We start from the raw sequence: 14,740 nt of genomic DNA, 5'->3' as shown, positions 1-14,740 counted from the left end.
TGCTTTTCGTGATTAGGTTCCATATATACTACTGTGGGTAGACACCACATGATATTAAAGAGAGGCAAGGTGGCTTTAAGAACAGCCATACTGGTCAGACCAAATGCCGGGTTCCTCACAGGTAATGAGCAGACAAGGTAATCAAGTGATCCACCCAATTGCCCATTCCCAGCTTCTGGCAGAGGCTACAATCCCTGCCCAGCCCAGTTAATAGCTATCGATGGACCTATCCTAAAGGAATTGATCTTGTTTTTTTGTGAGCCCTGTCAGTCTTGGCCTTCAAAACATTTTCTGGCAGAGTTCCACACCATGTGTTGTATGAAGAAATACTTCCTTATTTTAAATCTGCTGCCTATTCATTTAATGAGTCCTAAGAGTTGTGTTATGAGGAACAACACTGCTCCACCTTAGAGACTAACCAATTTATTTGAGCATAAGCCTTCGTGAGCTACAGCTGTAGCGGACAAAAGCTTATGCTCAAATAAATTGGTTAGTCTTTAAGGTGCCACAAGTACTTCTTTTCTTTTGTGCAAATACAGACTAACACAGCTGTTAGTCTGAAAACTGCTACACCAGTCATGATTTTATATATCTCTAACACATCCCCCTGAAGTCATCTGTCACAACTGAAGAGTCCCAGTCTTATTAATCGCGCCGAAGCCCTGAGCTCTTCCCTAATCATGTTGTTGCCCGTTTTGATATATAGGAATAGGTATCTTGGAGCTGGGACGACCACATGAGCATGGAGTATTTGATGTAGATATTACCCTGGATTTTATAGAGACACAATTTGTGTGTCTAATCTCTTTTCTAATGATTCCCAATGTTGTTATAGTCACACTTGATTTCCTTTCTTCAGATCCATTTAATTGTGCTTACTCATTACCACCTGTTCCTTGAAGATATGCACTATCAAGTGTTAGGTAGAGGACAAAAACCATTTCCTTATTATGAGTCTGCTTGTTTCTACTTCTACTCCAACACAGGGGAGCTACACAAAATCTCCCCCACAAGCTGCTGCCTGTGAGACAAAAAGTGAATTTTTTTAAATGAGTTGTGTGATTAGGAGACCTGAACAGCATATAGATGTTTTGGGTTCTTTTCGAGTGTTGAGTGAAAACGCATGTTAAATGAAATGAGACAATTTTTAAAATTAAGGTTTTATTATCAATCTTGAACAGTGTAGTCTATTTTGCTGACTCAACGGAAACAACTGAAGCACAAAAAACCCTCTGATATAAAGCTTTATGTACAGCACGTATGTAGAGCTCTTAAATGTCTAAAGCTACTAGTTTAATTGAAGACATTAAACTAATCTTGAATTACCATTCACATGTTTGAATACACTGGGAACTAAAACGTTCAGGTGATTTTTTTTTTTTTTGAGTACAAAAAAAATAGAGATTAGCTTTAGTTATAAAGAGCTCTGCCCATATACACAAAACTATACACTTGACATCCACAAAAATGTGAGCAAGAAAGAAAAAGATTATCAAAAGACGATACATTTAATTCATACCCCGCTGTGGTCCATATCTACAAAGTTTTTTGTCCCTCCCCCACATCCAAACCCTTCCCCACAGAAAAACCACCACATACTTACCACAAGTTTTTAGCAAGTATGCTTTAAAAAAGGCCTTCAAGCATGTTACTTATATAGTTCAATTTCCACTGTCAACAGATCTGGACCTTGACCGAGACCTCTGCCGATCCACAGATGCTGGAGATTTTGATCTACTAGAAGAACCTCGTTTCTGGCTCTTCTCAGGCATTGGAGACCTACTAACTGAACGAGACTTGCTACGGCTCCTACTCCTGGACCTGGTGTAAGACTTGCGGCTTCGGGAACGAGAACGGCTGCGAGACCTGGATGAGCTCCTGCTACGGGAACGAGACCGGCTTCTGGACCTACTAATGAAGTTATACAAATCGATGTTATACTACTATGTCAATACGTAGTAGCTAATAGCAATGTAAAATTCTGAATGCTTTGTCAAGGAGAGGGAGTGTTCACAAGGAAATTTCAGTCTGTACTTCAGCATCATTTGGAGATTTAATAAACAAACTCATACCTGTGTCTTTTGCTGCCTTCAATTAGTTTAATTTTCCTTCCATTGATTTCTTTGCCAGAGAGTTTTTCAATAGCATTCTTTAAGTCACTGTAAGAGGCAAACTCAACCACCCTTTAAAAAAGAAAGAAAACCACCATGATTCACATTAAGTGACAGGAATTACCTAGCCCATGTGACAGATCTTCAAGTATTGCTAGCTCATTCATGTCAGTAACTGAACAGCGAATTAATGTTTTTCTCCCTCAAATAGCACTCATTTGCTTTTGCTAAAATCCGATGGGGCTATGTTTCAACTCAAGCTGTGGGCACCCATTAAGAGTGCTGAAACTACATTCAGTATTTAGAAATATCTGAATCTAGTAATGAATGCTCAACAAGTTTGACAACAGTTCCAGATACTTACCCTTCATTTAGCTTAGGCCTGTGTGCATCTGCAAAGGTTACTTCCCCAGCTTGTCTCATGAAGTCTTTGAGATCCTAACACGAGACCAAATTTGTTATGCAAAGAAACAGAACTAATGTTTACATATATAAAAAAGGTAAGAACATGACTACTGAAAGAGAAGATGTTAGATAAAATTACAAACATGGCACTTGCCATACTTGTATTCTATCAAAATTGAAATATCTACATCAGGGCACGAAATAAATGAAAATAGCACATTTGCTTAAAGCAAAATGCTGATAGTTTTAACATTAAAAGAAAGTATTAGTCTATATATGGAGCTGAGTGCATATTACCTACATATTTTTGAAGTGTAAAAAGATACTGCAATAGAATAAGCCTTATGTTCATACAGAATGTTTACAATACACCAGTTATTTTGTGCCCCATATGTCATAAAAATATAGTTTACTTTACCTTCATTAAAATTTCCCTAGGCTAGCCAAGCAGCAAACTGCATTAAGCGATCGAAGATACCGTCATGATATATGCCCGACTGGCTCTTCGCCACCCATTTGAAGAACACTACCCAGTCGATGGAAGCCTTTAATCGCACAGCCCTCCCTATTAGCAGACTACTGACGGATGCAGACATTTTCTACTCTTGTGGAGTTACCAAGGACCACTTTACTGCGATCAGGATTCCAACGACCGACCACCTAATTTCGTATCTTTCAACTCTTTTCGACCAGGACCTCTTATTCGGAAGCGTTACAGGAGGAACAGCTCTCAACTTAAGGATCAGATCTCGTTAACTCTCTGGGATCGCTGCAAACTGGCACTTTAAGGAAGTGCATCGATTACGTCTAGACCAGCAAACACAGATCTAGAGGTGGCCAACTGCTACATTGTAGGAGCTGACTGGAAAAGTCAACCAGGCCCAACCAAGAGTGACCAAGACAACGATTAGGATAACCCACAGGCACTCCTCGTCATAAGGCCAACGACACAGATAGGCTGGCAAATAAAGGGTTTAATATGTGGTTAAAATTGATTTTGAACAAGAAAAAAATATATATATATTTATAAATTTCCTCAAATATTTACACTGAGTATTTACATATTACATTAATTTGAAAATACCTAAGTTATGTTATTTAAACTAACATTAATAATAATGTTTTCAAATATATTTTATTATATTTTTATTAAAATATAATTTTACATTACATACCTATTAAATGAAATCAAAATAGTTAATTATGTTTTAACAAACCTGCCAGCTGACTCGGGAAGACAGATTCTCTACTATCAGACGGTTTTCTGTTCGTACAGGTGGGGCATTTCTGTGTGGAAAATATTTAGTGTCATCTTCAGTATTTCAAGTTAAGGACACTACAATTTCACTAAGTTTTGCAAGACCAATGAAAAAAGATGGTCCAGGATTTAAAAATATAAGTTACAAAGTAACCTTCCATAAAATAAGCAGAACATGCCTATTTCATGTAGTAACTACCTTTGGCACTGCTATATCAATTGAAGTACGGGGGGAGGGGGTTGTCAGTCAGATGGTAGTATGACACACTTAACTGGATCATATACATTAAGACTACTCAACTATACATACCTCCTGTCATTACGTGGACGTCGGCTACTAAAGCGATCAGAATATCGCCCTCTGCCTCTGCCACCTCTGGAACGGGCCCGTGCATGTTCAATTGTAACCCTGAAAGAAAACAGGACTCCATTTCACTTGTGTACCCTTTGTGACAAGCTTTTGTTAATGAGAAATACAAGAGAACGGATATTCACATTTTATATGGAGTATAAGTTTAAAATAAAACTAGATGAGTAAATCAAACTGTTTTAAAGGTGCATATGAAACAGCATACTGGATGCTACTAGTATCAAGACATTTACCTCTCACTGCAGAGCTCCTTTCCATCCAGTTCATAGACTGCATCATCTGCATCCCTTGGATCCTCAAATTCCTAATTCATAAGAAAACACCATCTTTGATACTACATTTAATAGAAAAACATATGCAAACTGCCTAGTTATTAGACTACTACAGCCTTATAAAAGAAAGCATTAAAAGCAGCTCTCCAGTTTATGAAACTAAATCTTAGCCTACACTAGGAAATTAGGCTGGTATAACTTCACCACTGAGAGGTGTGAAAAATCTATACCTCTAAGCATGCAGTTAAACCAAGTTTAACCCCAGTGTAAGCAGGGCTAGGTTGACAGGAGACTGACCGACCTACCAACTTTTAGGGAGGTGGATTACCTACACTGACAGAAGCCCTGCAGTTGGCATAGATGGTATCGTCACTGAACCACTGCAGTGCTTTAAAATGTATACAAATCTTAAACTACAGCAAAAATTACTACAACACATTGCATTACTAGTAGAAATCTTAATTTTTAGACAAAAATTTTAATGGAAATGGAAGCTTACAGGCTGCATTCCAGCATGTTTACATTGCACCATAAACGCTCAACCCAGACAAGCAAAATCTGTTACCCCAACTTCCACCAACCCCAAATAAAAAGAAAAATTACATGTTTTATCCCACTACAACGGAAAGCAAACACGGACATAAATTAGGTCAGTCCTTACCCAAGGGATGAATCTGCCTATTTCACTCTCACCTATGAGGTAGAGCAGGTATATTTCAGAGACATTACAAGCTACTGAAGGCACGCAACAACCTCTGCAGGGAGTTGAGTTTTGCGGCAACAGCTCTTACCACAAATCCGAAGCCCCTTTTCAGATCAATATCCCGGATGCGTCCGTATCCCTTGAAGAATCGTTCCACATCCTTCTCCCTGGCTGCAGGGTTCAGCCTCCCGATGAATACGCGGCAGCCGCTCATAGTGTCGTTAATCACGATTAAATCGGCTGTAAGAGAAGCAAGGCGACTATCAGCCGCGCCAGGCGTCAACTGCAGCGGTCACGGGGATCAGGGGCCCGACATCCCCCCACCTCAGTCAGCTTTTGTCCGCCTCTCCCCCGCCGCGCCGCGCAACGCCCACCCCACCCTCACTGCGCAGCCGCCAGCCCTGTGCCGCAGTCTAGAAACTCCGAGAACATCGCACCGGCGAGCCCCGCCCCTCCCGCTCAGCCCCAATGAGAACGAGCCAAGACAAACACCACCCCTCCCTGCACCAATGAGGACGAGCCAAGCGCGCTCCCGCCCCACGCTCGGGTGACTTTCCTGCGGAGCTCAGCGACCCGCACATGCGCAAAGAGTTCCCAAGTTAGAGGAGAAGGCAGTAGACGCCGCCATTTCCATTCCACAAAATGGCCGCCCGAGCCGCGCCCAAAGAGAACAGCAACGATAAGCACCCCCGCCAAGGGACTAGCGCCCAGCTCCCAAAGGGTAGAGTTAAGTAGCAGCGAGAAAGCGACAGCAGCACCAAGCCCTTCCCCCACTTCACTCCCACAGACCAGAGACCGCCTCCCCGAGTAGCGCTGCTCCTCCTCCCCACCCCGGTCTTCCCCAGCCCCGTCCCGCGTTCCCCACAATTTCCTGTCTCAGCTCCCTTCTCTCCTGTCCGTCGTGTGGCCCGCTAGCCCCTCGCCAACCTGCGCTACGATGGTCTCGCGGTGCGTGCCAAGGCCAGACGGGTGCGCGGGTTGGATGATCAGTAACTACTCGCCCGATCTTCCCCCTGCGGCGTCTAGCTCCCGACTGGCGAGTGCGCTGCGTAACTGCGCCACAAAATGGAGGCTGCTAGCACGTGACGTTGGCGTCACGTGACCCATCTCCGGCTCCCCCATGGGTGGAGAGGAGAGGGGGGATGGGGCCCCTCGTGGCAGAGAGAAGCTAGATCACCGGGTAGGCGGGGCTTGTCCAGGTGTCCCTGAGTCTCGCGATACGGGCCCGGCGCGGCCCTGGCTGTTAGTCGGGGGGCTGAGGCGCTGGGCACCGTAGAGCCGTGGGGCGGCGCCAGGCCCGCGGAGAGCAACTCGGGACGGGCACATCCAGTCCCCCCATTTCTTTACACCTCCCGTACCGCCGGCCCGGTGCAGTGCCCACCCCACCCCCGGAGGCAGTTGCTGGGTCACGTGCGTTTTGACACCGTGACTCACTCCAGGGCCTGGAGGAGCCTGCGGGCTGGAGGCCGCTGGAGCGCGGCGGGGGCCCATCAATGCCAGCGCAGCCTCCGTATTCGTAGCGCGGTAGCGAGCCCGGGACTCCCCGCACGGTTGGCACATGAGTCAGGCGAAAATCTCCCCCTTTCCCAGCTTGGGGAAGCCCTCGCGGGTGGTGAAATCTTCCGGCTGCCCTGGGTCCTCCCTTCGTGATATTTCCCCGCTCCCAAACTTCCTGCCTCCAGGCTGGCCCCACTGCTGGTGGAGGAGAGAGAGTGGGGGGACGAGGTCATATCTTCTTATTGGACCAACGTCTGTTCAATGCAGCATGGTGGTGAAGCTGCCGCTGACCAACTCCTCAAATCCAGTGTTGTTCTAGCACACAAAGGTCAGGACCAGCCGGCACTTTAAAAAGAGCGTTTATTTCGCAAGATCCTTTACAGACATCAGCAGTAACTTGAAGCTGTCTCTGTGTGTGTGCGCGCGCGAGAGAAAGGGCTGTAAAAAACTGGCCTGACATCATAAAGTCTGGAACAGAAAGGGTTAAACATTGCATCATCCAGGAAGCCATCTTGGGGCTGCGGTGGAATACAAACAACTCTGTTTTCATCATGCTTCCTAGCACAGCAGCGTACCTGAATCTGAAATAAGGTGCTAAGCTAATAGCAAGAAGGGTTAACAAAATATTGGCTATCTATCTAATGATATATCAATTAAGAACTGCACCTCTGTTGAGCATCTCATATTCAGGACCCTGACAGAAGTGAGCAGAGGCTTGCAGGAACTGAAAAGCAGTGTGCTCTTGCCCACCAGCTTATTAAAACAATAAAAATAGACCAGAGATCTAAATAATTAAGGTTAATTCAGAACCAAGCAAATAGTGACAGACTAAAGACATAGGCCAACTTCAGCCCTGATTTAGCTCTGTTGATTTTAGAGATTAATTTGGCCTAGGATTGTTTTATTTAGTTTGGTTCCAGAGGAAGGCTGCAGTCAAGATAACAAATGGCCTACTGGGTTCTAAAAGTGAAAGAAATCTGGGAGTTACAAAAATAATGCAGTTTGGTTGTTTCTTCTAATTTGAACTGAATTAATTGTGGGAGAGGGGAGGAGGTTTTGGTGAGGGGATGTGAGAAGCTAAAATATGAGACTGCCATGATGAGATGGGCCCTTTAACTCTTGGATAAACCTTGAAAGATAGGAGTAAAAACTAAGACTACGTGGACATGTTAGGCAGAACTCACTTCTTTTTGATGGTGCTGGAAACAGAAGCAGAAACATGTTTGAATTCCCTGAAAAACATGTTTTTCTTCATTATTCCATCTTTTTCCTGTCTCTTCACATTCCTCTCTTTTCTTTGTTTTTCCATACCTTTCTTTCCTTCTTTTCTGCATTCCTGTTTTCCTTTGTTCATACTTTGTCCTTTTTCCCTAATCTCTGTGTACTAGACTCCATTGTTACCACTGGTGTACTTCCACTGGTGAGAGCAATAATGAAGTTCTTGTTTTAAAAGTGTTACTGAAATGGCAAAAATTAAAACACAGAATATAACCTTCGCACGCTCTTTGAATTTTTCATGGTATTTGATGAAAAATGAATTGATACAGAGCATAGTATGTTTAAGAATCAATCCTGGCAATTTTTCACTGGATTTCCCACTTTTTTATTCATTTTGCAAGAAATCTAAAACCCTCTGCATTAGTCCTTTATCCACATTGCCAGTTACTGTTTGGATTTCTGGTAAGTTAGATATAAATTGATAGTGTTTGTCTACAGAACATTTTATAACTCTTTAGCCATCGTAGAAAATATGTGCACAAAGCTAAACTTCTAGATTTTAATTTGATGAAAAATTTGCTGTGAGGTGGAGATCAAATGAGAAACTAACATCAGCTTAATCAAACTTGCTGTTTAGGGCAAACCTTAATAGGGATCATAGTCTAAGAAAAAAGAGCAGCTCCAGAGACAAGGGGAAAAAACCTGCGAGCACGACTGCATGAAAACTGCCACCCAACTTCATAAAAACAAGCCAGCCTTGTTTAGTGCATGCTATTTTGGCAACCTCCTGGTTCCTTAATTGTCTCTGACAGCTGTCTTCAGTGGATGGCTCATTCACACAAGTTTCAGTGAGGTTTAACCCAATGCATAACTAGGTTTAACTCAACCCATAATAATAGTGACCTCAGCAGTGTTAATGGAGAATAACTTCCCAAAGACATGGAATGTGTGACAGTTGATAAGCATATGAGGTCACTGTTCAGGTTTTGCCTTAGACTACAAGTTTGATGAAGTTGGGCGTATATAATGCTTTTTGGTATCTGTTGGAGATGGAAGCAAAGGGAATGTTGGGAGAGCATTATCAACAGTGTAATAGTAGTGAAGGTGGAAAGGAACGTGCAAAGCTTTCCCTTTAACACCTTAGAGTCAACACTGGAAAATTAGATCCACCTAACTATGTCTTTCAGGGTGTGAAAAATCCATACCCCTGAGTGACATAATTCATCCAACCTAAGACCCAGTGTAGATAGTGAATGCTAAGTTGATGGAACAATTTTTCCATTAACCTACCTACCACCTCTCAGGGAGTTGAATTACCTACACTGACGGGAGAACCCCTCTCATTGGTGTAGGTAGTGTCTATACTGAGGTGCTACAGCACTGTAGCTCCAGCTGCACCACTAGCATTTCTAGTGTAGATAGTCCCTAAATTCTGTGCTTTTAAGGTTTTGGGTTGATAGACTGTGTCCTGCCACAGCCTTAACTATCTGTAGTTTTGTGTGCTAATTTTAGAGAAACGTTAAACACAGTACTAAAGTGATCATGCTTCCACTACACAGCCCAGACAAACTGTGTTTAAACTGTGGTTATGATTACAAGAACCATTTTTAAACCAGCTGGACTAATAAAACACTGTTACCATACAAATGTTAGCAAAGCAGAACTACTTGCATAGCGGAGAGGGACTTTCACATGCATAGGTGGTGTCTATTTTTATCTGTGCCCTCCAACACCCAAGGTCTTGTGTTCCGAAAAAAATCAAGATGCAATTTCCTATACAGTCTGAGCAGCATGGAATTGTGTCTTAGGGCTGGCCTACACACAGTTTTGGTATAGCTGGTATAACTATATTGGTTTAGAACTGATATATTTAAACCTGTTGGACTAACAAAACACTGTTACCATAACCATAACTTTTCTTGATGTCGGGTAGGCCGGTAGATGCATTCCTAGATGTTCAAGTTATAGAAGACACGTCGGCTGCATCTATTACAACCCACATCTTAGAGTTAAATGCTTGTCAGTTGGACCCCAAACTGATGGCTGCTTGTGCATTTGTTGGAGCTGCAAACTTCTCTGGAAGATGTGGTGGAGTATAAGCTTTGCTCAGAGAAAAGTGTAACTCTGATCTCTCCTATACACACTGCAGAGGCCATCTACTCCAACTGGCACTAGTACGAGCTGCAGAATCTTCTGAAGACATTAAAAAGTTATAAATTTAATGTCTTCATTATATTTTTTTTTCAGCAAGAGTCCAAAAAGACTGAATATCTTGGAAAATATAGAAGATACACTGGGACTGGAGTTCAAATTAGTCCAACCTGGGAAAACCCGCTGGCTTTCTCATGAGCGATCCTTGGCTGTTGTCTTAAAATTCCACCAGCCATTATTGCTGGCTTTGGAAAGTATCTACCAAGATGGAATGGATCTAAGTAGTGAGGCTGGTGGATTACTTTTGCTACTACATTCAGAGAAGACTATTCCATTCTCTCCCTCGTAAGTCTACTGTTGAAACCTCTTGGGTCATTAAACAATGCCATCCAGGCATCTACTACAACAGTAGTAGATCTTTGTCCAGCAATAGAAGTTACATTTGGATCAATCAGAGAGCTATCCATTGAAAAAGTACTGGAAGAAGCAAAAATTTCAGTCCAGAAGTTGACTAATGAAGGCATTTATAGAGGGATAGCTCAGGGGTTTGAGCATTGGCCTGCTAAAGCCAGGCTTGTGAGTTCAATCCTTGAGGGGGCCATTTAGGGATCTAGGGCAAAAATTGGGGATTGGTCCTGCTTTGAGCAGGGGGTTGGACTAGATGATCGGCTGAGGTCCCTTCCAACCCTGATATTCTATGATCTTAAAATAATCCTTAAGTGAAGAGGACAAGAAGTATATAAGACAACTGAAAACATACACAGACTTACAGATGCCTGTCCCATAAAACACCAAAAGTTGAGTGGAGTGAGGCACTACTAGCAATGGGGCTGCCGTGTGCTCAGGACAGAATAGAGAATTTGAACACAGTGGAATATCATACAATGAATGAATGAATGATTTGACTTCAACTTCTTTTTTATCATCACTAGTGGCTCGACCTGATCTTTGTGCTATGTCTCCTGGGATGAAAGAAGTAGGAATTCATCTCTTGCTACTTCCAGTCACAACAGCTACAATTGAGTGTTGTTTTTCATCATTGACTAGAATTTTGTGTTCTGAAAGTAGTCGCCTTCTGCCTGATCATGTGAATGAACTAATAAGCATATCAATTGAAGGAATGGAAGTACCGGACACACGAGAAGTCACCGAAGATGAACGCATTACATTCAAGAAATTCATTAACAGAGTTGTGCAAAATTATAACAAGAAACCAAGAAGGATGTAGGCATAGTGCTTCATAGAAGGCTTGAGTAGCCAACTTTAATTTGTGTGATTTTGAAACATGAGTTAAATCTAATAAATGGTCATGAAACATTTTTTCAGTTTTACTATGGTGCCATACAGCCCACCTTCACTCTCACGGTCTCACCCCTCATTGACCCTGACAACCCCAACCCCCCCACCCCCCCAGGAAATTCAAACACCTCCCCCCACCCACCCCTAATTTCAGTTCCTGGGGAATACACTGGTTAGGAGTTCTCTAACTTCATTGCACTGCAACCCCCTACTGACAGCAAAAATTACTGCACGACCCCAGGATGGGGGATCAGAAGCCTGAGCCTGCCCAAGTCCCACCACCCCGGGCAGGGGGATCAAAGCCGAAGCCCTAGGGCTTCAGCCCCAGGCTGGGGCCCTCTAACCTGAGCTTTGCCAACAAGGGCTTTGGCTCTGGTGTCAGATGGTGGGGGTCCCTTCCAACCCTGATATTCTATGATCTTAAAATAATCCTTAAGTGAAGAGGACAAGAAGTATATAAGACAACTGAAAACATACACAGACTTACAGATGCCTGTCCCATAAAACACCAAAAGTTGAGTGGAGTGAGGCACTACTAGCAATGGGGCTGCCGTGTGCTCAGGACAGAATAGAGAATTTGAACACAGTGGAATATCATACAATGAATGAATGAATGATTTGACTTCAACTTCTTTTTTATCATCACTAGTGGCTCGACCTGATCTTTGTGCTATGTCTCCTGGGATGAAAGAAGTAGGAATTCATCTCTTGCTACTTCCAGTCACAACAGCTACAATTGAGTGTTGTTTTTCATCATTGACTAGAATTTTGTGTTCTGAAAGTAGTCGCCTTCTGCCTGATCATGTGAATGAACTAATAAGCATATCAATTGAAGGAATGGAAGTACCGGACACACGAGAAGTCACCGAAGATGAACGCATTACATTCAAGAAATTCATTAACAGAGTTGTGCAAAATTATAACAAGAAACCAAGAAGGATGTAGGCATAGTGCTTCATAGAAGGCTTGAGTAGCCAACTTTAATTTGTGTGATTTTGAAACATGAGTTAAATCTAATAAATGGTCATGAAACATTTTTTCAGTTTTACTATGGTGCCATACAGCCCACCTTCACTCTCACGGTCTCACCCCTCATTGACCCTGACAACCCCAACCCCCCCACCCCCCCAGGAAATTCAAACACCTCCCCCCACCCACCCCTAATTTCAGTTCCTGGGGAATACACTGGTTAGGAGTTCTCTAACTTCATTGCACTGCAACCCCCTACTGACAGCAAAAATTACTGCACGACCCCAGGATGGGGGATCAGAAGCCTGAGCCTGCCCAAGTCCCACCACCCCGGGCAGGGGGATCAAAGCCGAAGCCCTAGGGCTTCAGCCCCAGGCTGGGGCCCTCTAACCTGAGCTTTGCCAACAAGGGCTTTGGCTCTGGTGTCAGATGGTGGGGCTCGGGCTTCAGCCCCTGCCCCTGGGCCCAGCAAGTCTAATGCCAGCCCTGGTAACCCCATTAAAACAGTTGCAACCCACTTTGGGGTCCCTACCCACAGTTTGAGAACCTCTGGTGTAGGAATTTGTGAAGCATCTTGGCAGAGCTATGAAAGGCAATCTGGGGGGCTAACATCAATGTGTATGATCAAAGGAAAGAGGTGCATATGTACCCTGAGAGATTCAGTATGCCTTATTTCAGAACTGTGGTGTATAGGTATTGTCAGTAGCAGGGTACAGGGGTCTTGTTGCCATGGGGATTGTCAGACATTAGGTGAGAGATGAGTGTGATCTGTGAGATGAATGAATGGTAAGTGAATGTATAGTGTTAAATGGCATCTTGGGCAAAAGGGTGAAAGGGTTGTAAAATGAAATAGGTGTGGAGTTCTTTTTATGGTGTAGGCTTCGTGTTTGAGTGTAGGGCAGATACAGTTAGCCCAGGGGTGGGCAAACTTTTTGGCCTGAGGGCCACATCTGCGAATAGAAATTGTATGGCGGGCCATGAATGCACACAAAATTGGGCTTGGGGTACGGGAGGTGGTGAGGACTCTGGTGGGGGGTGAGGAGTTTGGGGTGTAGGAGGGTGAGTCTCTCCAGCCCTTGATAATGTTATTCTATGATCTTCTCCAAGTTTGTCTGGATTTTAGATTTAAGAACAGCACTATTGATATACAAAAATAAATACTGGTTTGCTTTGAATACATGGTGTCAAGGCTGATTTCCCTACTCTGGCACTTTGAGTGCAGAAGGTGGGGGCCCTCAAGGATTCTAAAAATTATACTGGTCACTCCAGTCTTGTATTAAACTCCCAAGGTTACAGCTTTTTCCTGAGCTTGGATGGGTAGATGCTGCCACCACCCAAGTGCAAAAACCCCTTTGAGAACCCAGGAAGGCGCACTTGGGAATTTCTTCCTGTGGGGTACCCTCAAGCCCTTTCACCCCCTCCCCCTCCGGGAAGAGCTGACAAAGAAAACCAGCTGTTGCCACCAGCTAATTAAACAACATATGCACAAGCCTCTTAGGACACAAAAATCCAATCCTGCCCCATTCCAACTCCTTCCCCAAATCCCTGCCCCAGCCCTGCCTTTTCTCCCCCCCCCGAGCGCGCCATGTTCCCACTCCTCCCCCCGCTCCCAGAGTGTGCTAATGCTGCCAACATTGGTTGGTGGCGGCTGGACAGGAAGTCCTGGGAGGTAGGCGGAGGAGAAGGGACACAGCGTGCTCAAGGGAGGGGGAGGAGGTGGGGTAGGGGGTGAGGGTAGCTTGGCTGCCAGTGGGTGCAAAGCACCCACAAGTCTTTCCCTGTGGGTGCTCCAGCTCCAGAGCACCCACGGAGTCGGTGCCTATGCTACCAGCTTTGACTGCTTTTCTTGAGAGAAAACTGTGAATTCATGTTACCAGGCAGATCTGACAAAACTGCCAATCTGTACTGTGCTGCTAACATAGGTATAAAAATGGGCTCCTTCTCTAGTTAAAGGGAGATACATGAACCCTACCATCAGACATCTGAAAGATTAAAAAATATGTACTATGTCACTAGGCACTGGGACACTATTTGACATGGGGAAGAATAGCTTCCCCTAGTAAAAAACTACGGGAATCCATATTAATGGTTTAACATACAGTAGTAAACTCAGATAAACTGGAGCATTGTAGAGGATTACTGCATTTCTTTAAAAGGTGACTTGTAAAGGGGAAAAAAAGGTGATTTGGGTTGGGAGAGTGATTTTTCCTGTTTATTTTTACATTAGGGGAAGGGAGGATGGTACTGTGGTTAAATAATTGAACTGGGACTCAAGAGACCTGGGTGTTGTGAGGATAAAATCCATTAGATATTTCAAAGCACTCAGATACTATGGTATCTAGTATGCAGGAGGATAGAGAGAGAGAAGAAATATACTGTGGTCTACCTTGCAAGACTAACTGGAGAATAAGTGAAATGAGATCATCTATAGGACCAAGATGGTGCAAGCTGTGTTAATGAGAGGGAAATATATATTTCATCCAGTTA

The 14,740-nt window shown here is 43.8% G+C and overlaps 1 protein-coding gene and 1 long non-coding RNA gene across 3 annotated transcripts; one reads left to right on the top strand and one right to left on the bottom strand.

Moving 5' to 3' along the window:
- Positions 1-1,144: 1,144 nt before the first annotated feature.
- On the bottom strand, positions 1,145-6,206 carry SRSF5 (serine and arginine rich splicing factor 5). 2 transcript variants are annotated; one of them, XM_073348480.1, is made up of 8 exons: positions 6,047-6,203; positions 5,208-5,359; positions 4,378-4,448; positions 4,085-4,183; positions 3,734-3,803; positions 2,476-2,549; positions 2,073-2,183; positions 1,145-1,911 (listed from the first exon to the last, which is right to left on the bottom strand). In XM_073348480.1, exons 2-8 carry the CDS (start codon positions 5,331-5,333, stop codon positions 1,662-1,664), a joined length of 801 nt encoding a protein of 266 aa, XP_073204581.1. In that variant the 5' UTR covers positions 5,334-5,359; positions 6,047-6,203; the 3' UTR covers positions 1,145-1,661. The 2 variants fall into 2 exon arrangements, with proteins under 2 accessions (XP_073204581.1, XP_073204582.1); XM_073348481.2 differs by lacking the exons at positions 1,145-1,911; positions 2,073-2,183 and having other exon boundaries at positions 2,513-3,474; positions 6,047-6,206.
- LOC140912975 (uncharacterized) lies at positions 5,665-12,320 on the top strand. The gene is made up of 3 exons (XR_013635959.1): positions 5,665-8,296; positions 10,082-10,330; positions 10,918-12,320. It is a non-coding gene; the product is annotated as an uncharacterized LOC140912975 (long non-coding RNA).
- The last annotated feature ends 2,420 nt before the right edge of the window (positions 12,321-14,740 follow it).

Source organism: Lepidochelys kempii, chromosome 6, assembly GCF_965140285.1.
Source record: "Lepidochelys kempii isolate rLepKem1 chromosome 6, rLepKem1.hap1, whole genome shotgun sequence".
Classification (NCBI taxonomy): domain Eukaryota; kingdom Metazoa; phylum Chordata; order Testudines; family Cheloniidae; genus Lepidochelys; species Lepidochelys kempii.
This window is presented reverse-complemented; position numbering and strand designations above follow the sequence as displayed.